This window comes from Sinocyclocheilus grahami, unplaced genomic scaffold (genome assembly GCF_001515645.1).
Source record: "Sinocyclocheilus grahami isolate Dianchi unplaced genomic scaffold, SAMN03320097.WGS_v1.1 scaffold2077.1, whole genome shotgun sequence".
Taxonomy (NCBI): Eukaryota; Metazoa; Chordata; class Actinopteri; order Cypriniformes; family Cyprinidae; genus Sinocyclocheilus; species Sinocyclocheilus grahami.
This window is the reverse complement of record NW_015507256.1, coordinates 37,155-58,500: the sequence shown is the minus strand read 5'-3', so window position 1 is coordinate 58,500 and position 21,346 is coordinate 37,155. Positions and strand designations below refer to the sequence as shown.

The following is a 21,346-nucleotide window of genomic DNA, read 5'->3' as shown; positions in this document are numbered from 1 at the left end:
GGAAAGGAGAGAGAGAGAGAGAGAGAGAGAGAGAGAGAGAGAGAGAGAGAGAGAGAGAGAGAGAGAGAGAGAGACAGAGAGAGAGAGAGAGAGAGAGAGAGAGAGAGAGGCTTTCCTTCAGCGGATCCGGCGTGAACAAATCACAGCAAACATCGTCCTTCACACGCGGTGCAGCAGAAGCAGCGAACGAGCAACTGCTTTAGTTCAGCGTTCATAATCACGCCGATGCTCCCTCGAGGCGTATCTGTTCAGATTCACGTCTGACTCGAATACACGCCACAGACGCCGCCTGAGAGAAGAAGCCACCGTAAACACTGCAGCACCACTCCGGATTACATTCACGAGTCTGAGAAATAAAGGGAGAGAACCTCGTGAAACAAGCCCGGGGCATATTTCATCCTAAAATTAAAAGAAAGAAAAAAAAAATAAAAAAGCCTATATGTATTTTATAAAAAAAATAATTAAAAAAATTGTTATATATAAAAGTTTTTTTTTTTTTTTAATTGATGTACTAGAACAAAACAAAAACAAATTCATAAAAACAAAGATAAAAAAAATAAAATTACTAAATGTTGGTATTAATTTAGGTTGGTTAATTAATTTAGAATGTCATTATTTTTAAATAAATTAGTTAATAAAAAATTAATTCAGAAATAAATGTAATAAAAAAATTATAGTATTTATTAATAAGAATTACTTTTTATTTTTAGATTTTCAATTTTCATTTTTTTAAATTGAAGATAATATATACACACATGTATATATTAAATGTATATAATATAAATAAAGGCTTCTTTTTCTATATATGAAAAATAACATTAATTTTCTTTTGATCTTGGGGTGAAATATAAGCTGTTTTCAGGAGATTCGCCCAAATCCAGGATTCATAAACCAGCTGTCTGAAGACAGACGTCTGTCCTCTAAAACACGTCAAACATATTTTAATGCTCACGAGAGCGAGAACTGAACTGTGCAAAACATCCTGAAGCGCCTGACGTGAAGTGATGCTACATCCTGCGTTTCGTAACATCCATGAAGTGAGCGGAGAACCTCTGCAAACAGACCGTGAGCGCTATAAAGCGTCTCCTGAGTGTTTCACAGTCGGCTGTTAATGCCCGTGTGTGTGTCCAGACTCGTCCTCCAGCTGCAGCTCAAGCCAGCACAAGCTCTGCGCTCACGTCTGACGGCACGTCGGGCTTCCAGACCGGCTCCTGATAGTCCAGGTTCTTGTGCTGGGTTATCCAGCGGTACGGGCCGCGAGAGTCTCTCCGGGCCTTCCGTCGCAGACGCCGCTGCTGCAGTAAGAGCCGCAGATGCTCCAGCTTACAGCGCATGGCTTTATTCTCCGTCTGCCGCAGACGCTCTCCTGACGGACACACAGAGATAACACACATCAACCTTTGCTTTCTCTTTCCTGAAGCCCTCGGTCTAGCTAATGTCGGAAACTTTCTATTACAAGCACTTCCGGTGTTTATTTGCCCTTCTTATGATGAATCGCTTCTTGTATTCCTCAATTTAGCGTCTGCTACATGAATAAATGTAAATGTCATAACATCAGCGCACACTTCTAGACCGACTGGAACAGACCAGTGAGATCAGGAGCCGTGTTAATATTACTACAACCAGACTAAATTACTTCAGCAACATTTCTCATTTCCATTTAGTTAACCAAAACAGAAACTGAAACTAAAAGACATGTTAAAAAAACGAATTAAAAACACAAAAAACACTACTTGCATTTCAAACAATTCAATTTGTAATTGATTCTATAATAATTTAGAATTCTTTATTTTTAATAAATTAGTTTATAAAAATTTCATATTTTTAAATACATTTAATAAATCATATTATAGTTTATTAATATTTAGAATTAGATTTTATATAAAGTATATACACATTTATATATAAATTAGTTTGCGAGTTTGTAAAAATACATAAATTGAATATTTTATATAAAAATTTAAAAAAAGATATTCTTTATAAAACTAATATATTTTTAAATAATTATAGTTTACTAAAAAAAAATAGTACATTTTATAATAAATTATATTTTTTTATATATTTAAATCAAAATAAAATACACTTTATATACACAAATAAAAACAATTCTAAATGCAAAACAACAACAACCCTATACTAGCATCTCAGCGCTACTAAAATAACACCGGTGTGCATCCAGAGGAAGAGGAGCCGATGACATCTCACAGCGAGTCTCATGAAGTAAAACACAGCATCCAGACACACAACAGTGCTGAGAATTAAACTCGAGTAATGTCCCAATGATCCGAAAAACAGGCCTGACTGACTTCATCTAAAGGAGACTCCCGTGTAAACCTGCACTTCCTCCAGGAGTCCAGATCTGTTCTTTCCAGAGCTGCTGACCCATGAATCATTGATGCTTCATCAGCATGTTTCCACTGCGCACACACACACACACAGTGCTGCGGGGATCCTGGAGGCCCCTGAGGGCCCGAGTGTGCCTGAGCAAAGCTGAATAATTCATGCAGCCAGTGTGCTGGAAAGACGCGAGTCGAGATAAGAGTGTGTGTGTGTGTGTGAGAGAGAGGGTCATGACCCCCTGAAAGCACAGAGCTCGGCGTGACCCCGCGGCTGATCTCTGAGAGGTCACGTCTCATTCAGAGCTCAGACAGGAGAAGACATGAGAAACAAAAAGGCCGAACCGCAGTAAAATGACATTAGAACATGCCATTTCAGTGAGATAATCCACTCAATCAGCACTGAATGAAGCATTAACAGTTATTTTCCGGTTTATCACGGAGAAGCAGCTGAACAATCTGTGCTGCAGACATAAATGTGACTTGACTTTAGGATTCTCCTTGCTATTAACATTAAGAATTTAAAAACAATCACAATAAGCTAACATTCTTCTAGTTCATCAGCTTCAGATGCATGAATATGTAATTCACAGCAGCTCGTCCAATCAGATTTCAGCGGCGTGTCTGAATGACTGTTTGATGAAGCAGTGTGTGTGTTTGCAGTAAAGCTGATCTGTTACAGAACGAGACACAAACAAACACACACACACACACACACACACACTGAGCAATGAATCAGAGAAAATGAGAAGTGTGTAAAGTTAGAAAAGACAGAGTCAGAATATATGACTTCCTCTTCCTGTGTGTCAGATCATTTGATCACACACACACTCGCGCGCTCATGCTCACACACACACACACACATGCTCACGCTCATGCTCACACACACACACACGCTCACGCTCTCTTGCTCACGCTAACACTCTTGCTCACGCACACACACACACACTCTTGCTCGCTCACGCTCACACGCTCACACTCTTGCTCACGCACACACACACACTCTTGCTCGCTCACGCTCACACGCTCACACTCTTGCTCACGCACACACACACACTCTTGCTCGCTCACGCTCACACGCTCACACTCTTGCTCACGCACACACACACACTCTTGCTCGCTCACGCTCACACGCTCACACTCTTGCTCACGCACACACACACACTCTTGCTCGCACACGCTCACACGCACACGCTCTCTTGCTCACGCGCACACGCTCACACGCACACACACACTCAAGCTCACAGAGAGATAGACACACACTCACCGGAGGGTCTGCGCAGGTGTGCGTGCGGCTGCCGCTGGTCTGAGGTAGGTGAGGGTGGAGGTGAGCAGGGCGAGGCCGGAGGGCAGTGGAGGTGCGTCAGCATCGGAGGAGATCCCTGGCAATGCCTCGCAGACGCCGCTGCTGCAGTAAGAGCCGCAGATGCTCCAGCTTACAGCGCATGGCTTTATTCTCCGTCTGCCGCAGACGCTCTCCTGACGGACACACAGAGATAACACACATCAACCTTTGCTTTCTCTTTCCTGAAGCCCTCGGTCTAGCTAATGTCGGAAACTTTCTATTACAAGCACTTCCGGTGTTTATTTGCCCTTCTTATGATGAATCGCTTCTTGTATTCCTCAATTTAGCGTCTGCTACATGAATAAATGTAAATGTCATAACATCAGCGCACACTTCTAGACCGACTGGAACAGACCAGTGAGATCAGGAGCCGTGTTAATATTACTACAACCAGACTAACAACATTTAAAAATTACTTCAGCAACATTTCTCATTTCCATTTAGTTAACCAAAACAGAAACTGAAACTAAAAGACATGTTAAAAAAACGAATTAAAAACACAAAAAACACTACTTGCATTTCAAACAATTCAATTTGTAATTGATTCTATAATAATTTAGAATTCTTTATTTTTAATAAATTAGTTTATAAAAATTTCATATTTTTAAATACATTTAATAAATCATATTATAGTTTATTAATATTTAGAATTAGATTTTATATAAAGTATATACACATTTATATATAAATTAGTTTGCGAGTTTGTAAAAATACATAAATTGAATATTTTATATAAAAATTTAAAAAAAGATATTCTTTATAAAACTAATATATTTTTAAATAATTATAGTTTACTAAAAAAAAATAGTACATTTTATAATAAATTATATTTTTTTATATATTTAAATCAAAATAAAATACACTTTATATACACAAATAAAAACAATTCTAAATGCAAAACAACAACAACCCTATACTAGCATCTCAGCGCTACTAAAATAACACCGGTGTGCATCCAGAGGAAGAGGAGCCGATGACATCTCACAGCGAGTCTCATGAAGTAAAACACAGCATCCAGACACACAACAGTGCTGAGAATTAAACTCGAGTAATGTCCCAATGATCCGAAAAACAGGCCTGACTGACTTCATCTAAAGGAGACTCCCGTGTAAACCTGCACTTCCTCCAGGAGTCCAGATCTGTTCTTTCCAGAGCTGCTGACCCATGAATCATTGATGCTTCATCAGCATGTTTCCACTGCGCACACACACACACACAGTGCTGCGGGGATCCTGGAGGCCCCTGAGGGCCCGAGTGTGCCTGAGCAAAGCTGAATAATTCATGCAGCCAGTGTGCTGGAAAGACGCGAGTCGAGATAAGAGTGTGTGTGTGTGTGTGAGTGGGTCATGACCCCCTGAAAGCACAGAGCTCGGCGTGACCCCGCGGCTGATCTCTGAGAGGTCACGTCTCATTCAGAGCTCAGACAGGAGAAGACATGAGAAACAAAAAGGCCGAACCGCAGTAAAATGACATTAGAACATGCCATTTCAGTGAGATAATCCACTCAATCAGCACTGAATGAAGCATTAACAGTTATTTTCCGGTTTATCACGGAGAAGCAGCTGAACAATCTGTGCTGCAGACATAAATGTGACTTGACTTTAGGATTCTCCTTGCTATTAACATTAAGAATTTAAAAACAATCACAATAAGCTAACATTCTTCTAGTTCATCAGCTTCAGATGCATGAATATGTAATTCACAGCAGCTCGTCCAATCAGATTTCAGCGGCGTGTCTGAATGACTGTTTGATGAAGCAGTGTGTGTGTTTGCAGTAAAGCTGATCTGTTACAGAACGAGACACAAACAAACACACACACACACACACACACACACTGAGCAATGAATCAGAGAAAATGAGAAGTGTGTAAAGTTAGAAAAGACAGAGTCAGAATATATGACTTCCTCTTCCTGTGTGTCAGATCATTTGATCACACACACACTCGCGCGCTCATGCTCACACACACACACACACACACACATGCTCACGCTCATGCTCACACACACACACACGCTCACGCTCTCTTGCTCACGCTAACACTCTTGCTCACGCACACACACACACACTCTTGCTCGCTCACGCTCACACGCTCACACTCTTGCTCACGCACACACACACACACACACACACTCTTGCTCGCACACGCTCACACGCACACGCTCTCTTGCTCACGCGCACACGCTCACACGCACACACACACTCAAGCTCACAGAGAGATAGACACACACTCACCGGAGGGTCTGCGCAGGTGTGGTGTAGGTGAGGTAGGTGAGGGTGGAGGTGAGCAGGGCGAGGCCGGAGGGCAGTGGAGGTGCGTCAGCGTCGGAGGAGATCCCTGGCAATGCCGCGTGGCGCTCAAGAGGTCGTTGAGGATCTGCAGAATGGTGCTGATGTCCCGGCGAGGATGCCCGCTGCTGTCCTGACAGTTAGGGTGTAAAGTACCTGAGGGGTGAAGAGGTCGCGATGAGGTCGACACGAGCCGCTTGTTCTGACTGCTGTAATTCTCACGATGAAGCGATGCGTTACCTGAGAAGGTTCCTGAGAAAACTCCCGGCGCGTGGTTGACGAGGCTCTCGATGACGGCGCCGGGTTTGCATCGCTGTCTGGGGCTCTGAGTGCTGCCTTCAGCCTGAAACACACACACACACACACACACACACACACACGTTAGTGAGCGTCTTCTGATCAGTCACTGCAACAATCTCCAGTGTTAGCTTAGCATCACTGAGATACTATTATAGCAGCTGGTTAATATTTTAAAATAGATTTTTCTCATTTGTTGTGTTTGTCTTTATTTTTTTCCATTTATTTTGAGTTATTTTAGCACCATTGAGATACTATTATAGTTTTTATATTTATATTTTCCTGTTTTTTTAATTTAATTTTAGTTAAATTATTATTATTAATTTCATTGTACATTTTTGTTATTTTTACTAGTTTAAAAAATAAATCCCCCCTCCCACCAATTTTTATTTTTGGTTGAGTTTTAGTTATTTTAGTACATCAAGTTAACGTAATTAAAATGATAGATGTTGCCTTGGCAACTAGCTGAAATAAAATATAATAAAAACTTATTTTTAAGCAAACATTTTGTAATGGTTTTAATTTTAGTTAACTATGATAACCCTGAAACTAAATGAATATGAGAAATATTGAAATAAAATAAGTTTGTTTTTTAATGCATTTTATTCCAGTTAACATTTATTTTATTTCAAGTAAAGAACTTTATGGTTTTAGTTAATTATAATAACCTTGCACCGGTCTCTGTAACACTGGAGCTGCTCAAAAGTAAACCTTTTCATTCTTCTCAAGAGTTGTATAGCACAAATGTGAAGCTGGTATATTTGTTATACTTGTTTTTTCTCAGTAATACGCAATTATTTGAGCTGTAAAATGTCTAAATGCTCCTTTCTGCAGGGACTCTGCTTTTCAGGACAGATGAACTTATAATTATCCATAACTCCAGTGTTTTTGAGATGTTAGAGCTTGTTGAACTCAGCACAAATACTGCACAATGAACAGCATTTACTGGCTTTACACTGCACATCAGACAAGATCTACTTCTGTTTCTGGATGAACTTCAGCCCCTTTAACCCGTATCATCTTGAAGGCTTGTTTCTGTACTGGTGAGGTGGTGCATTTATCATCTACTCCATTGTAATGCACTACTGTCGCCTATTAAAGGCCACTATTTTTGCATTAGGGTTTAATAAAACATGAATCAATTCTATGCTCGTGTCTCACCTGAGTGCAGGGCGGAGCATGGGCGGGGCTTTGAGGATAGTGGGCGTGGCTAACAGGGTGTGAGTGAAGAGTAGGGGCGGGGCTTTGAGTACTGTGGGCGTGGTGAACATGAGATGAGGGCGGGGCATTGTGGCTCTTCATGACGTCCAGTGCCCGCTGCTGAGAGTCTGAGGGGTTTTCACTGCTATCGGCCCCTGTAGGCGTCTGGTTGGGGCCCGCAGGTCCCCTGGAGATGGACGGCTGAGCCGCCAACTGCAGCTGCACAAACATCATGTGATCGCCCACACGCAGGGCAAGGGTCAGCGGGGACCGTCCCGACAGGAAGTCACTGACCTGCACACCAAACGAGATGATCGACAGACGTTAATGAGACGTGCATGTTTCATTCAGTAGCACATCATCTTCTGACTCCAAATGTGTATCGCCATCAAAAATGATTCTTTCTTGCCATTTTGGTCTTGTTTCAGAACACAAATATCTACACATTCTTAAATCAAGACACATTTACTGGAGACGCAAAATGACGTCAGACGAGAAGTCCTGTTTTCTGAGAAATTTAATAAAATGGGTTCATGCTTAAAACAAGAAATATCTGCTAATGGGGTCAGAAAAATAAAACAAATTCAAAGATAACAACAACATTATTTTTCTGACCCCACTGGCAGATATTTCTTTGTGTTTTAAACAAATACTCAAGATATTAAGTATTTTTCTGAAAAAAAAAAAAAAGTATAAAAATTAAGTCATTCTGAATCTCCAGAAAATGCGTCTTGATTTAAGGATGTTTAGATATTTGTGCTGGAAAACAAGACAGAAATACCGACACACACACACACACACACACACACACACACGTTAGTGAGCGTCTTCTGATCAGTCACTGCAACAATCTCCAGTGTTAGCTTAGCATCACTGAGATACTATTATAGCAGCTGGTTAATATTTTAAAATAGATTTTTCTCATTTGTTGTGTTTGTCTTTATTTTTTTCCATTTATTTTGAGTTATTTTAGCACCATTGAGATACTATTATAGTTTTTATATTTATATTTTCCTGTTTTTTTATTTTATTTTAGTTAAATTATTATTATTAATTTCATTGTACATTTTTGTTATTTTTACTAGTTTAAAAAATAAATCCCCCCTCCCACCAATTTTTATTTTTGGTTGAGTTTTAGTTATTTTAGTACATCAAGTTAACGTAATTAAAATGATAGATGTTGCCTTGGCAACTAGCTGAAATAAAATATAATAAAAACTTATTTTTAAGCAAACATTTTGTAATGGTTTTAATTTTAGTTAACTATGATAACCCTGAAACTAAATGAATATGAGAAATATTGAAATAAAATAAGTTTGTTTTTTAATGCATTTTATTCCAGTTAACATTTATTTTATTTCAAGTAAAGAACTTTATGGTTTTAGTTAATTATAATAACCTTGCACCGGTCTCTGTAACACTGGAGCTGCTCAAAAGTAAACCTTTTCATTCATCTCAAGAGTTGTATAGCACAAATGTGAAGCTGGTATATTTGTTATACTTGTTTTTTCTCAGTAATACGCAATTATTTGAGCTGTAAAATGTCTAAATGCTCCTTTCTGCAGGGACTCTGCTTTTCAGGACAGATGAACTTATAATTATCCATAACTCCAGTGTTTTTGAGATGTTAGAGCTTGTTGAACTCAGCACAAATACTGCACAATGAACAGCATTTACTGGCTTTACACTGCACATCAGACAAGATCTACTTCTGTTTCTGGATGAACTTCAGCCCCTTTAACCCGTATCATCTTGAAGGCTTGTTTCTGTACTGGTGAGGTGGTGCATTTATCATCTACTCCATTGTAATGCACTACTGTCGCCTATTAAAGGCCACTATTTTTGCATTAGGGTTTAATAAAACATGAATCAATTCTATGCTCGTGTCTCACCTGAGTGCAGGGCGGAGCATGGGCGGGGCTTTGAGGATAGTGGGCGTGGCTAACAGGGTGTGAGTGAAGAGTAGGGGCGGGGCTTTGAGTACTGTGGGCGTGGTGAACATGAGATGAGGGCGGGGCATTGTGGCTCTTCATGACGTCCAGTGCCCGCTGCTGAGAGTCTGAGGGGTTTTCACTGCTATCGGCCCCTGTAGGCGTCTGGTTGGGGCCCGCAGGTCCCCTGGAGATGGACGGCTGAGCCGCCAACTGCAGCTGCACAAACATCATGTGATCGCCCACACGCAGGGCAAGGGTCAGCGGGGACCGTCCCGACAGGAAGTCACTGACCTGCACACCAAACGAGATGATCGACAGACGTTAATGAGACGTGCATGTTTCATTCAGTAGCACATCATCTTCTGACTCCAAATGTGTATCGCCATCAAAAATTATTCTTTCTTGCCATTTTGGTCTTGTTTCAGAACACAAATATCTACACATTCTTAAATCAAGACACATTTACTGGAGACGCAAAATGACGTCAGACGAGAAGTCCTGTTTTCTGAGAAATTTAATAAAATGGGTTCATGCTTAAAACAAGAAATATCTGCTAATGGGGTCAGAAAAATAAAACAAATTCAAAGATAACAACAACATTATTTTTCTGACCCCACTGGCAGATATTTCTTTGTGTTTTAAACAAATACTCAAGATATTAAGTATTTTTCTGAAAAAAAAAAAAAAGTATAAAAATTAAGTCATTCTGCATCTCCAGTAAATGCGTCTTGATTTAAGGATGTTTAGATATTTGTGCTGGAAAACAAGACAGAAATACCGAGAAAGAATATTATTTGTCTTGTGCAATGTAAAATTATTATAAAATCTCGGATTCGGGGAAAAAAGGAAAATACACATTAAATATAAACCTAAAATCGCCAGTAGGTGGCGGCAAACCACTGCATGAGTAAGTCATTGAATCATTTACTCAACCGATTCGTTCAAACGGCAGATTGATTCGGTAATAAAACCCCGTCGTGTCGTTCAGAGACCGCTGTGCCTTTGATTGGAACTATTTTCGTTGTCGAAATAGAGCCAAAACAGGAACTTGTCTCAAATGTCAATTAATATTAACTTCTTGCTTATCGGACTGTTTTATAAAATCAATATCACATTTGCAATCGTGCTGATATTTGAAAAACAAAACTATTCTTTGTGTGATTTGAACTATTTCAGATGATAGAAATATAAAAGACATATAAAAGTCATATGGCGGCATATTTGCCCCTTTATCTTGAATTTTGTAGGAATTCTAAATGTACTTCAATAGACTAAATCACGCAGTGAAAGCGTGAACTCTAAACGTGCTCGCGCAGTATCTCCCAGTGCATGCGTGCACTCTCTGGGTGTGTTTTGTGATATACTCTTAACGTCAAATCGCATATCGTTTAATCAACAATTACGATATTATCATAGACGATATATATCACACCCCCCCAATCCCAACTGAAACCGCGATGTTCAATATCCATTCCCTTCTCTTTTGTCTGCGAAACTGTGAATGCACACAATTAAGATATAAAAACAGTTACAATAGTGTAAAGCACTGATGCAATACTGTAAGAAGAATAAGGCAGGTGATACAATGTTGCCGTCAACGGGCAGCCAGGTGAGACTCAAGGCCCACGACTGATCTAAAGTATCCAGAAAGACATTTGTTACCCTGTCTCAATGGGAAAGTGCCCAAGCAACATCGTGTCTCATCATCCCAAGAGTGATCGTATCAGTCGAGCGCTAACAAACCAGATAAACCAACATCCCCAGAGTCTGATTCAGATAGCAGCAGTGCTGAGGTTTCACATGCGTCGCCCAAACCACACGAGCAGCAGGCCGAGCGTCTGATGTAGTTTTAAAGGCCGTGGAGAATCCGCTGGCCGTCACAGGAGCCCGACGCTCTCTGAGATCCATGAGTAACGCTGAGGTCACTCTCCTTCAGGAGCCAGATGGCACATGAATCTACTCACGCTAATTAACGCTTGTGACGTATAGCGAGTGATCTGAGAGCTGAAGAGCGCTCGGCTCAGATGTAAAGGTCACGTGTCGGTGTGCTGGGCTCAGGAACTGAAGAGGGCATGCAACGCTTCAGCCCCGGATCTCAGTCAGTGGAGCAGTCTGGGAAACTTCATTCTCAGAAATTGTGGGCTGGTACTTTGTAAGGCAGTGCAACGCAACGGATGCGCCACGACAAACAGCAGATCTGTGCAACGACAGCACTTCACAGTACAGTTTTATTTGTTCACATTAGTTAACATGAACAACACTTCCACAGCATGTATTAAACTTGATAACTCTCAATCTCATCATATACTACTACATTATTAAAATCAAAAGTTCCATCAGTTAACATGAGTTAATGCATTGCAAATTAACATGAACCAGAGTTTTTCTAGTTAAAGAATAACCATAAAAATAAAAAAAATTATATATATATATATATATATATAAAAATAAATAAATAAAGAGAGAGAGAGAGACTCACTAAATATATACACACACACACACACCACCGGTCAAAAGTTTGGGATCAGTTAGACTTGTAATGTTAAAGAAGTGTCTTCTGCTCATCAAGGCTGCATTTATTTGATCAACAATACAGAAAAAAAACCTAATCTTGCAAAATGTTATTGCAATATAAAATAATGGTTTCTACGTGAATCTCTGTTAAAGTGTAATTTATTTCTGTGATGCGCAGCTGTATTTTCAGCATCATTACTCCAGTCTTCAGTGTCACATGATCTTCAGAAATCAGTATAATATGCTGATTTATTATTAGAATTATCAACAGCTGTGCTGCACAATATCCCAAACTTTTGAACAGTAGTGTATATTGTGAGAAAATATTTATATTTTAAATAAATGCTCCTCTTTTAAACACACACACACATATATATATATATATATAAAGCAGATATTAAACTTTTATTTCAGCCATTTTAAACAAACAAATATTTATAAATTTAATTTACATTAATTTGACTTACTAAAATAATTAAAACTGAAGTAAAAATGAATTATACTGACATTTACAAAAAGCAAAACCGCAAAGTTTAGCTAAAAGTAACAAATTTAAATACAAACTGAATCTAAATATACAAATGAATTCAAAATAACAAAAACAGTATAAACAAAGATTTTTAAAGCACATTAACAAAGGCTAATAAATGCTGATTGGTAGTTAATGCATTAACTGATGTTAACAAATGAGATGCTATTGTTGACCGTCACCACTTTCCAAGTTAAAATCTTGCAGTAAAACCCACTGAGAAGTCTTCAGACGAGAGGAGGTGTTCTGCGAGTCACATCATGACTGCGCACTGAACAACGGTTCGGAAACCAGCGAACTAGAAGGAAACACCCAGCCTCTGATTACCAGAAGCTGCGAGTGTGGCAATCAATGCGTTACGTCATCACATCTCACACAGTCCCAGCCCGAGAGTCCGGTTCAGAGCGGTTTACTGTGCCTCAGACCGGCTGCTGTGCAGAGGAGCGAGACACACGAGCGGCGAAACCAAACGCACTCCTGACTCACAGCAACACCTGCGCAGAAACGGGTGAAGACTCCAGTGTTAGGTGGAGGAGAGTCAGAGCGAGAAACCTGCTACGCTTCTGAATAACTGCTCACAACAAAACCAGCAACTACTACAAAAAAAAAAAATAAATAAAAAAAATAAAAAATAAAAAATAAAAAAAGCTTTATGATATGAAAAAAAAAAAAAACTTGTTTTAAGCAAAAACACTTAATTGATCTTTTTTTTTTCAGGAAACAAAACTTGATATTTTGCTCTTTAAGTAAATATGTGACCATGGACCACAAAACCAGTCATAAGGGTCAATTTTTTCAAAATTGAGATGTATGCATCATCTGAAGCTGAATAAATGCTTTCCATTGATGTATGGTTTGTTAGGATAGCACAATATTTGGTCGAGATACAACTATTTGAAAATCTGACTGATAGATGAATAACTGACAGACAGACACAGAACTACGGAAGAAAGTCATGTTTTGCTGTGTTTATACAGGAATGGCTGCAGATCTGACTGAAGTGGCAGACGACAGACATCAAGTGAGTCATGCCACAGGAAGAACGGGTTATAAATATTTGATTAAAGTAAACAATAAAAAGCTTTATGATATGAAAAAAAAAAAAATCTTGTTTTAAGCAAAAACACTTAATTGATCTTTTTTTTTCAGGAAACAAAACTTGATATTTTGCTCTTTAAGTAAATATGTGACCATGGACCACAAAACCAGTCATAAGGGTCAATTTTTTCAAAATTGAGATGTATGCATCATCTGAAGCTGAATAAATGCTTTCCATTGATGTATGGTTTGTTAGCATAGCACAATATTTGGTCGAGATACAACTATTTGAAAATCTGACTGATAGATGAATAACTGACAGACAGACACAGAACTACGGAAGAAAGTCATGTTTTGCAGTGTTTATACAGGAATGGCTGCAGATCTGACTGAAGTGGCAGACGACAGACATCAAGTGAGTCATGCCACAGGAAGAACGGGTTATAAATATTTGATTAAAGTAAACAATAAAAATCTAAACAAATGCACGGATGAATCACTCACAATAAAACCCAAGTCATGCATTAAGAGCACACATTATGATGTCATGCAGACTTTAGATGTTTGTTTATGATGATGAGTGTGTGCTGATCCAACAGCGGACAGGTGTGACGTCTGACGCGCTTCATGTGAGACCTGCTTCATTCAGAAAATCAGAAAAACAAACCTGTGCCGCTGCTGACAAAAACAAACTTCCTGAAGCACCGCACACACACACGCTCAAGCTCACACAAACGCGCTCGCACACACACACACACACGCGCGCTCGCTCACACACGCTCAAGCTCACACACACGCGCTGATCCAACAGCGGACAGGTGTGACGTCTGACGCGCTTCATGTGAGACCTGCTTCATTCAGAAAATATCAGAAAAACAAACCTGTGCCGCTGCTGACAAAAACAAACTTCCTGAAGCACCGCACACACACACGCTCAAGCTCACACAAACGCGCTCGCACACACACACACGCGCGCGCTCGCTCACACACGCTCAAGCTCACACACACAAACGCGCGCACACATGCACGCAGAAGATGTCTAAACACACAGACAGGTTGAGTGTCGGGGCTGTTCTAACGCACTTCACAGGAGGATTTCCAGGCTAAAAATACCTGCAGCATCACAAACCACATCTAACAGCAGAAAACTGCAAAACCCTGCATTACTGCACGAACGCAGCGGTGTGAACTACAGCACCAAAACAAAGAGCTCGGGATGTTTTCTGACGCACACAAACACGGGTGAATCTCACCAAACACATCCAGCTCGCATTCATTTCAGCAATGAAGTGCACCGATAAATCAGGTATAATAAACACTGCAATATTCCATAAAAAAAAATCAGAACTGTCCGTTTTGATTTCATGGTGACTTTAAGGTTCCTCAGAGGAGAAACGAGAGCCGGATGAGCTGCGTCAGATTCAGAGCCTCTTATAATAACAGTCTGACATGAGTCTGTTCTAGGAAATCATCTATCATTCTTGAGCCTAACCACACACACACACACACACACACACACACACACAGACTGACTGAACTGACAAACAACTCAGCATTGCCAAAATGACGCACAGACCCGCTGATGGGGCACACGCGCACACATGTGGTTTCACAGATGTAGGTGCCACATGCAGGGGCTAAAACTTAAAAATAGAAACTTTTCTGCTCATCCAAATTTAGTTTCAGCAGGTTAATGATCCGTTGAGCATCAAAAGTCACGTTTACAGTGAGCGTCTAAAGCACACATGCACAGATTTCAACGGGCTCGTCGCCAAAAGAGCAGCGGTTTGATTTAATTGCACGCAAATCCGTCATAACACAGAAGAACATTCATAAAAAGCATCGACCCGTTCCTGTCGCTTACCCAGAACCCCCCACCGCTTATTCTGAATGAGTGCGTGTGCATTTATACACATGTGTGGGCGTCTTTCACTGGTTATATTCACAGCTGCTGGTGGGAAACGCGCACTCATTAGAATAGTGATTGTGTGAGTTCTTGTGAATGAGTGTGTTCTGGTAGAAGAGGAAGTGTGCGACCGCAGCGAGAGCTTCACCTGAGCGTCTGAGAGCGTCTCCAGCGCCTGCAGGACCGACTGCTCCGAGCGGCACGACTGCGACTGCAAACACACAACAACAACATGCATGAGAACACAAAACACATTTCGTTTGCACCACACTCATCAATCACGAGGTCTTTAAATGCAAAAACGAGGAAGAGTTTTATACCATCAGTCCGGCTTCGACCGTGGGCACCAGCGTGAGTCTGCTCCCGTCAGCCACACCGAAATCCAGCAGCTTTCCCGAGTTTAACCTCCTGCGGACGGAGAACACACAGTCCCTCAGACTTCCCATCATGCATCTCTCCAGCATTCATGAGACGGTTTCAGTTCAGCGTGCTTAGCCTTTCTGAACAACCGTCGCTGAGATCTGACGGCGTCATCAGAATAATGTTTCTGGAGTCTAACACACTGAAATATATCTAATTACACCATTTATAAACAGCACTTTAGCTGGCTCATTCCAGCTATTAACATTCAGTAACATTATTATCGATTTGACTGCACTGACACTATTATAACCTTTAGGAATTCTGTGTTGTTGTTGTTTAGCAAGTAAAGAAATGCAAGGAATAAACTGAAGGGAACACTATAGACTCTTAAAGAAGTCTCTTCTGCTCACCAAGCCTGCATTTATTTGATCAGAAATACAGCAAAAGCTGTAAAATTGTGAAATATTTTTACTATTCAAATCAGCTGCTTTCTAAGTGAATCTCTGTTAAGCTGTAATTTATTTCTGTGCTCAAAGCTGTATTTTCAGCATCACTCCTCCAGGCTTCAGTGGCGCATGATCTTGATGCATGTGCATTACTTTTCAACTCATTTGACAAAAACAAACAGCTTCAGGCTTAATTAATAGCTCTGATCCAAACACAGCATAACCTTTAGATCACAATACTTGAGAAGCAAAGAGAGTTTAAGCTTAAAACAAAACCAAAGAGGCTTAGAAATCAGCAAGTGTTCATCCAGCACAGTTTAAGCTTAAACTCACTTCTGCTGCGTTTCTCAGAAAACTAGACCCTCATCTCAAATAAATGCATCTTGATTTGAAGATTTTTAGAAAACAAAACACCGCAAGCATGCAACGGGTATGAATTTAAAGCTGTCGGGTCTAATTTAAAAACCTTTAAGGCCTTAATTTGTGGAAAGGCGAGTTAAGCCCTCAAGACCCGATGTTCTGATCCGCATCACCCGGATCTGGATCTCGCGGACCCCGGGCTCGGACTCACGTGTCTCGGTGCAGCAGCAGCAGTCGCTCTGCGGGAACCCGGAGCTTCTCGGACAGCCTCCGCTTCAGCCCCAGCACGGTCTCGTCCAGCGGGACGGACAGCTCGAAGCGGGACCCTGTCGTGGAGCGGATCGATACGGTCATGGACGCGTCTCCGTTCAGGAGCTCCGGACACCGGGACCGCGGTCCGTGACTGCTGCAGCTCCGCTCCATCCGATAATCCCGTGATCTCTGAACCGAGCGGGGGACGGTGTGTGCCGGAACGAGCGCGATAATCCTTCCGCGACCGGAGAAATATCCGTTCGGTGCTCTGAGGTAAATCCACAGACAATAACAGCCGCCGATCTGCACAGAAACACGCCGAAATATCAATACCAGAAGGCCACTAGGATCCGAATGTACATCTATATATATCTCTCGAATGTAATTTGTTTTGTTTTTAATTGTTTTTTTACCTCGACCCTTCAGCCGCTCGCTCGCTCTTCTGTGCAGCGTACCTGCTGCGTCTGCATTTGTTGCGAGGTCCCAGCGGTGAGATCCCGCCCACCGCTACAAACAACCAATGGCGTTAGCGGATACGCTTGCCTTCGCCGTGTCAGCCAATCAGCTGTCCGCTCGTTGCACATAGGCACCGCCCTGTCCGCTGCGATAATAGTTGACGTGACCAATCAGAGAAGCGCAGCGAGAACAGCCACGCCCCTTCCCGCAGGGATCATTCATAACAACTGAGAGCAAAGCATTTGATTAAACAATTTTTCTGGAATTCTGGAAACGACAACATAATACACTTATTACGCATTTTTAGGAAAACATCACTTGCACAAAGCCAAGGCTATTTATTTATTTATTTCATTGGTTTTTGTGCAAGTGAAATTTATTAATAAAATTTTTTTTCCATGCGCATATTTGTCTGGTGACAGGAGCTTCCAGTGCAGAAAAAAGTACAGACAGATTTGCACAGAAATTAAGGCGATAACATGCAATATAGCACAATAATAAAGAAAAAAAGACAATCAAAATTAAATATAATACAACATTAACAAAAAAATAGAAGTTATATATTTTTCATATATATATATATATGTGTGTGTGTGTGTGTGTGTGTGTGTGTGTTTGTGTATGTGTAAATGTGTATGCTGCACATTTCTAAATATACTAATGGAAGTACAAGCTAGTCTGACTATTTGGGGTAATGTCAGTGTAACTTTAATGTGTATGTATATATATATATATATATATATATATGTGTGTGTGTGTGTGTGTGTGTGTGTGAGTGAGAGAGAGTGTGTATATGTGTGTGTGTAAATATATATATATAAAGACAACAAAATGTAAATATAATACAACACAGTAATAAATATATATATATACACATACATAGTCTATAGGAATATGAATGGATGGATTTACATTATGAATTTATTTATTTTGCATATACTTTTTACATTTTATAAATCTGACAAAACACCTCTTTTTCAAGAATTTAAGGATTTAAATGAATGTTTATAAATGTGTACTTACTGTAGTGTTTGTGCCCATCATCATCATCATCATCATCATCAGAGTGACTCAACACATCAAACACTCACCTCCTGCTCTGCCCAGCGCTGCAGCGTTCAGGAGTTTCTGCTGGTTTGCTGAAGTTATGAATCATCGTCTGGGGTTGGGATCTGAGTGAGTGTGATGTTGTGGGAGGAGGTTTGCGCTCCGGAGGAATGTCGAGTCAAATTCCAGCCCTGTTCCTGAAACAGAACATTCCGACACCATGATGCGTGTTGTTTTAGGATTGTTCTACAGTCTCCACGCAGGGGTGTCTGATGGAAAGGTGACAGTAATGTGAGCTGCTCACGGGTTAGTCAGAGTCTCTGTGAAACACATTAGACACGATACGGAGCACAGCTAGGCTCATCAATCACTTCAACCTGGCTGCCTTTCAGACGTTCCCATGAAAACATTCTCGGAATGTTCAAAATCTAAAGGCTTGTAAAAACTTCTTTTGTCATGGGAACAATCTATTTGAAACGTTCAAACAGTGTTACTTCTAAATGTTCAACGAACGTTCTAAAAAAAAAGTTACATTTGAAAAAAACGTTACATGAATGTGCAACTAAAACCTTTCAAGAATAAAATGTTCTGTGAGCAATATATATAAATAACACTTTGTGTTAAAGGACATTATTAAAGAGAAACGGAAGAATGCTTGTTCATAACTTTGAGAAGCGTAATCTGTGAAGGAGCAGTTATTTACTCGCCATCACTTCAGCTCAAACCCGTGTGCTGTTATCTGAGGAACACAGACAGATCACGGCTGACATGCTGTCAAAAATGACTGCTTTTATGTCAAATCTGGAAACCTATGATTACATATTTTGAAAAGATGAAGACCCTACCTTCTAACTAATTAATAGGACTAACATTTTAGAAAGGCCATCTGACTTTAAAATACTTGGTTATGTCATGCTTGCTTATATATCTACACAGAAAGACCATTTGAGTGATTTCTTATTTGTATTCTTTTTTTTTCTTTTCTTTTCTTGTTAACAAAATTGACTTTGATATCAGCTGATAACAAAGTATTGAAATGTATCTTGCTATTTTGTATAGTAAGCACTCACTTTATTCATATAATTATTTGGTTGTTTGGCTATTTATCTATTATTTTTCTACTTTGTTAATTCAGGGTTGTGGAACGGGGTGGGGAAAGCAAATACATCATTATGTAATTAATTAAAATTAATAAAAACGTTTTTAGATTTGAGGTTTTTAGACTGTTAGAGTACTTTTAATTTCAGTCTTTCGTCTTCGAAATGTCACATTTAATTCAGTGTTGAACACAGTCGCGCTGCTTCATATTTTTGTGGAAACTGTGATGCATGTTATTTTTCAGGATTCACAGATGAACAGAAAGTTCAGAAGAACAGCATTTATTCGAAACCGAAATCTTTTGTAACATTATAAATGTCCTTATTGTCACTTTTGATCAGTTTCAATGCTATTTAAGTTTTTCTACTTCTAAATTTCACTTTTAATTCAGTGCTACATGCCTTTTTTTTTTAATTATTTGTGATATTTACTAGCGATTTCTGAGTGAAAATAGTTTCAAAGTCTAAACTCAAAATTTGATGTTGACTTGCTGCAATAATAAAAAAACAAGTTCAGTTGTCTCAATTAAAAAATATGAACTGAATATGTTTAAACACTGGCACTTTAGTGGAACCAACTGAACATTTTCAATGCCGCAATCAACACAAAACTCTCTAAATCTCTCACAGTGGACAGATACGATACTTCTATTGGTGTTTTGTCGTTTTTGGAGCTCGACATTCTTTATGTTCATGCATTTATCAGATGCTTTAATCCAGAGAGACTGACCCGGAGTATGAGAGCGCATCAGAAGCGTGTCGCTGGGACTCAGATGAGATGCGAGGGTCCTTCAGGCGTCTCGTGAGGAGACGCTCAGCAGGATTCTGTGGAGATCCACACCTGCCTCTTCATCCTCATCCTCCTCATCCTCATGCTGCGCGCTCACACACCAGCTCTCAGCTCTGCTCCTGATCAGCTCTCTCAAACACAGATTTACTTGTTAAAATAACACATTCTGATTAATACGCATCTGACTGAACAGAGGTCTGAAGTGAAAAATGAAAAATATCTGGCCACTAATAATGTAGATCCTGTAACTCAAGCTGGGTAACAGTTTTTCTCTCTAAAGATGATTGGAATGTGTTTTACAAGAAAATACGGGTTCAGTTTTCTGTTTAATTCAATGTTGCTTGAGATTTCTTTGTAATTCATTGTAAAATGTACTAGTGAAAATGGCCTGTTTTGTTTTTCAGTGTACACTTAACAAATAAAGCAGATGAATTCACATTCAACACAAGACTGTTTTATATACACTGCTGCTCAAAAGTTTGGGGAGTTTTAATGCTTTTAAAAGACGTCTCTTCTGCTCAAGGCTGCATGTATTTGATCAAAAATAGTGAAAAATTCTGACAAATTATTAGAATGTAAAACAGCTGTTTTCTATGTGAATATATATTAAACTGTAATATATCTCTGTGATGCGCAGCTGTATTTTCAGCATCATTCCTCCAGTCTTCAGCGTCACATGATCTTCAGAAATCATTCTATTATATGCTGATTATTAGAAACAGTTCTGATTATCATCAATGTTGAAAACATTAATATTTCTGTGGAAACTGTGATGCATTTAGTTTTTCAGGATTCACAGATGAACAGAAAGTTCAGAAGAACAGCATTTATTTGAAACAGAAATCTTCTGTAACATTATAAAGTCACCTTTGGTCAGTGTAATGCGTCCTTGCTGAATACAAGTGTTGATTTGTTTGTCTTGCCACCATCCGGGGTCAGAGGTCAGTTCTGCAGCATCTGTGTGTAGCTGTTTCTGGCAGCCGAACCTGTAACCTGTATTTGAAATATATTTTCTTAGAGCCCACTGAGATTTGAAGTTAATATTTCACGTGTTCACTGACATCAGGTAATGCTCACATGAAATGCAGCTTAACAAATCAAATATTTATATTTTATTATATTTTAAAATTATTTATTTTAATTTAATGT

The 21,346-nt window shown here is 39.7% G+C and overlaps 1 protein-coding gene across 2 annotated transcripts in view; it reads right to left on the bottom strand.

The window, feature by feature from the left end:
• Positions 1–778: 778 nt before the first annotated feature.
• LOC107573959 (midnolin-like) overlaps positions 779–21,346 on the bottom strand; it is a 24,460-nt gene continuing 3,892 nt past the window's right edge. Inside the window, exons 3-10 of one of the 2 annotated variants that reach the window (XM_016260424.1) lie at positions 16,767–17,171; positions 15,707–15,794; positions 15,535–15,597; positions 9,358–9,690; positions 6,209–6,311; positions 6,014–6,124; positions 3,604–3,714; positions 779–1,366 (exon numbers count right to left, since the gene is read on the bottom strand). In XM_016260424.1, the coding sequence (XP_016115910.1) occupies positions 1,152–1,366; positions 3,604–3,714; positions 6,014–6,124; positions 6,209–6,311; positions 9,358–9,690; positions 15,535–15,597; positions 15,707–15,794; positions 16,767–16,978 (1,236 nt within the window). In that variant the 5' untranslated portion in view covers positions 16,979–17,171 and the 3' untranslated portion in view covers positions 779–1,151. Of the gene's footprint in view, positions 1,367–3,603; positions 3,729–6,013; positions 6,125–6,208; positions 6,312–9,357; positions 9,691–15,534; positions 15,598–15,706; positions 15,795–16,766; positions 17,214–21,346 lie in introns of those variants that run through there. The other variant, XM_016260423.1, reaches the window with a different exon arrangement.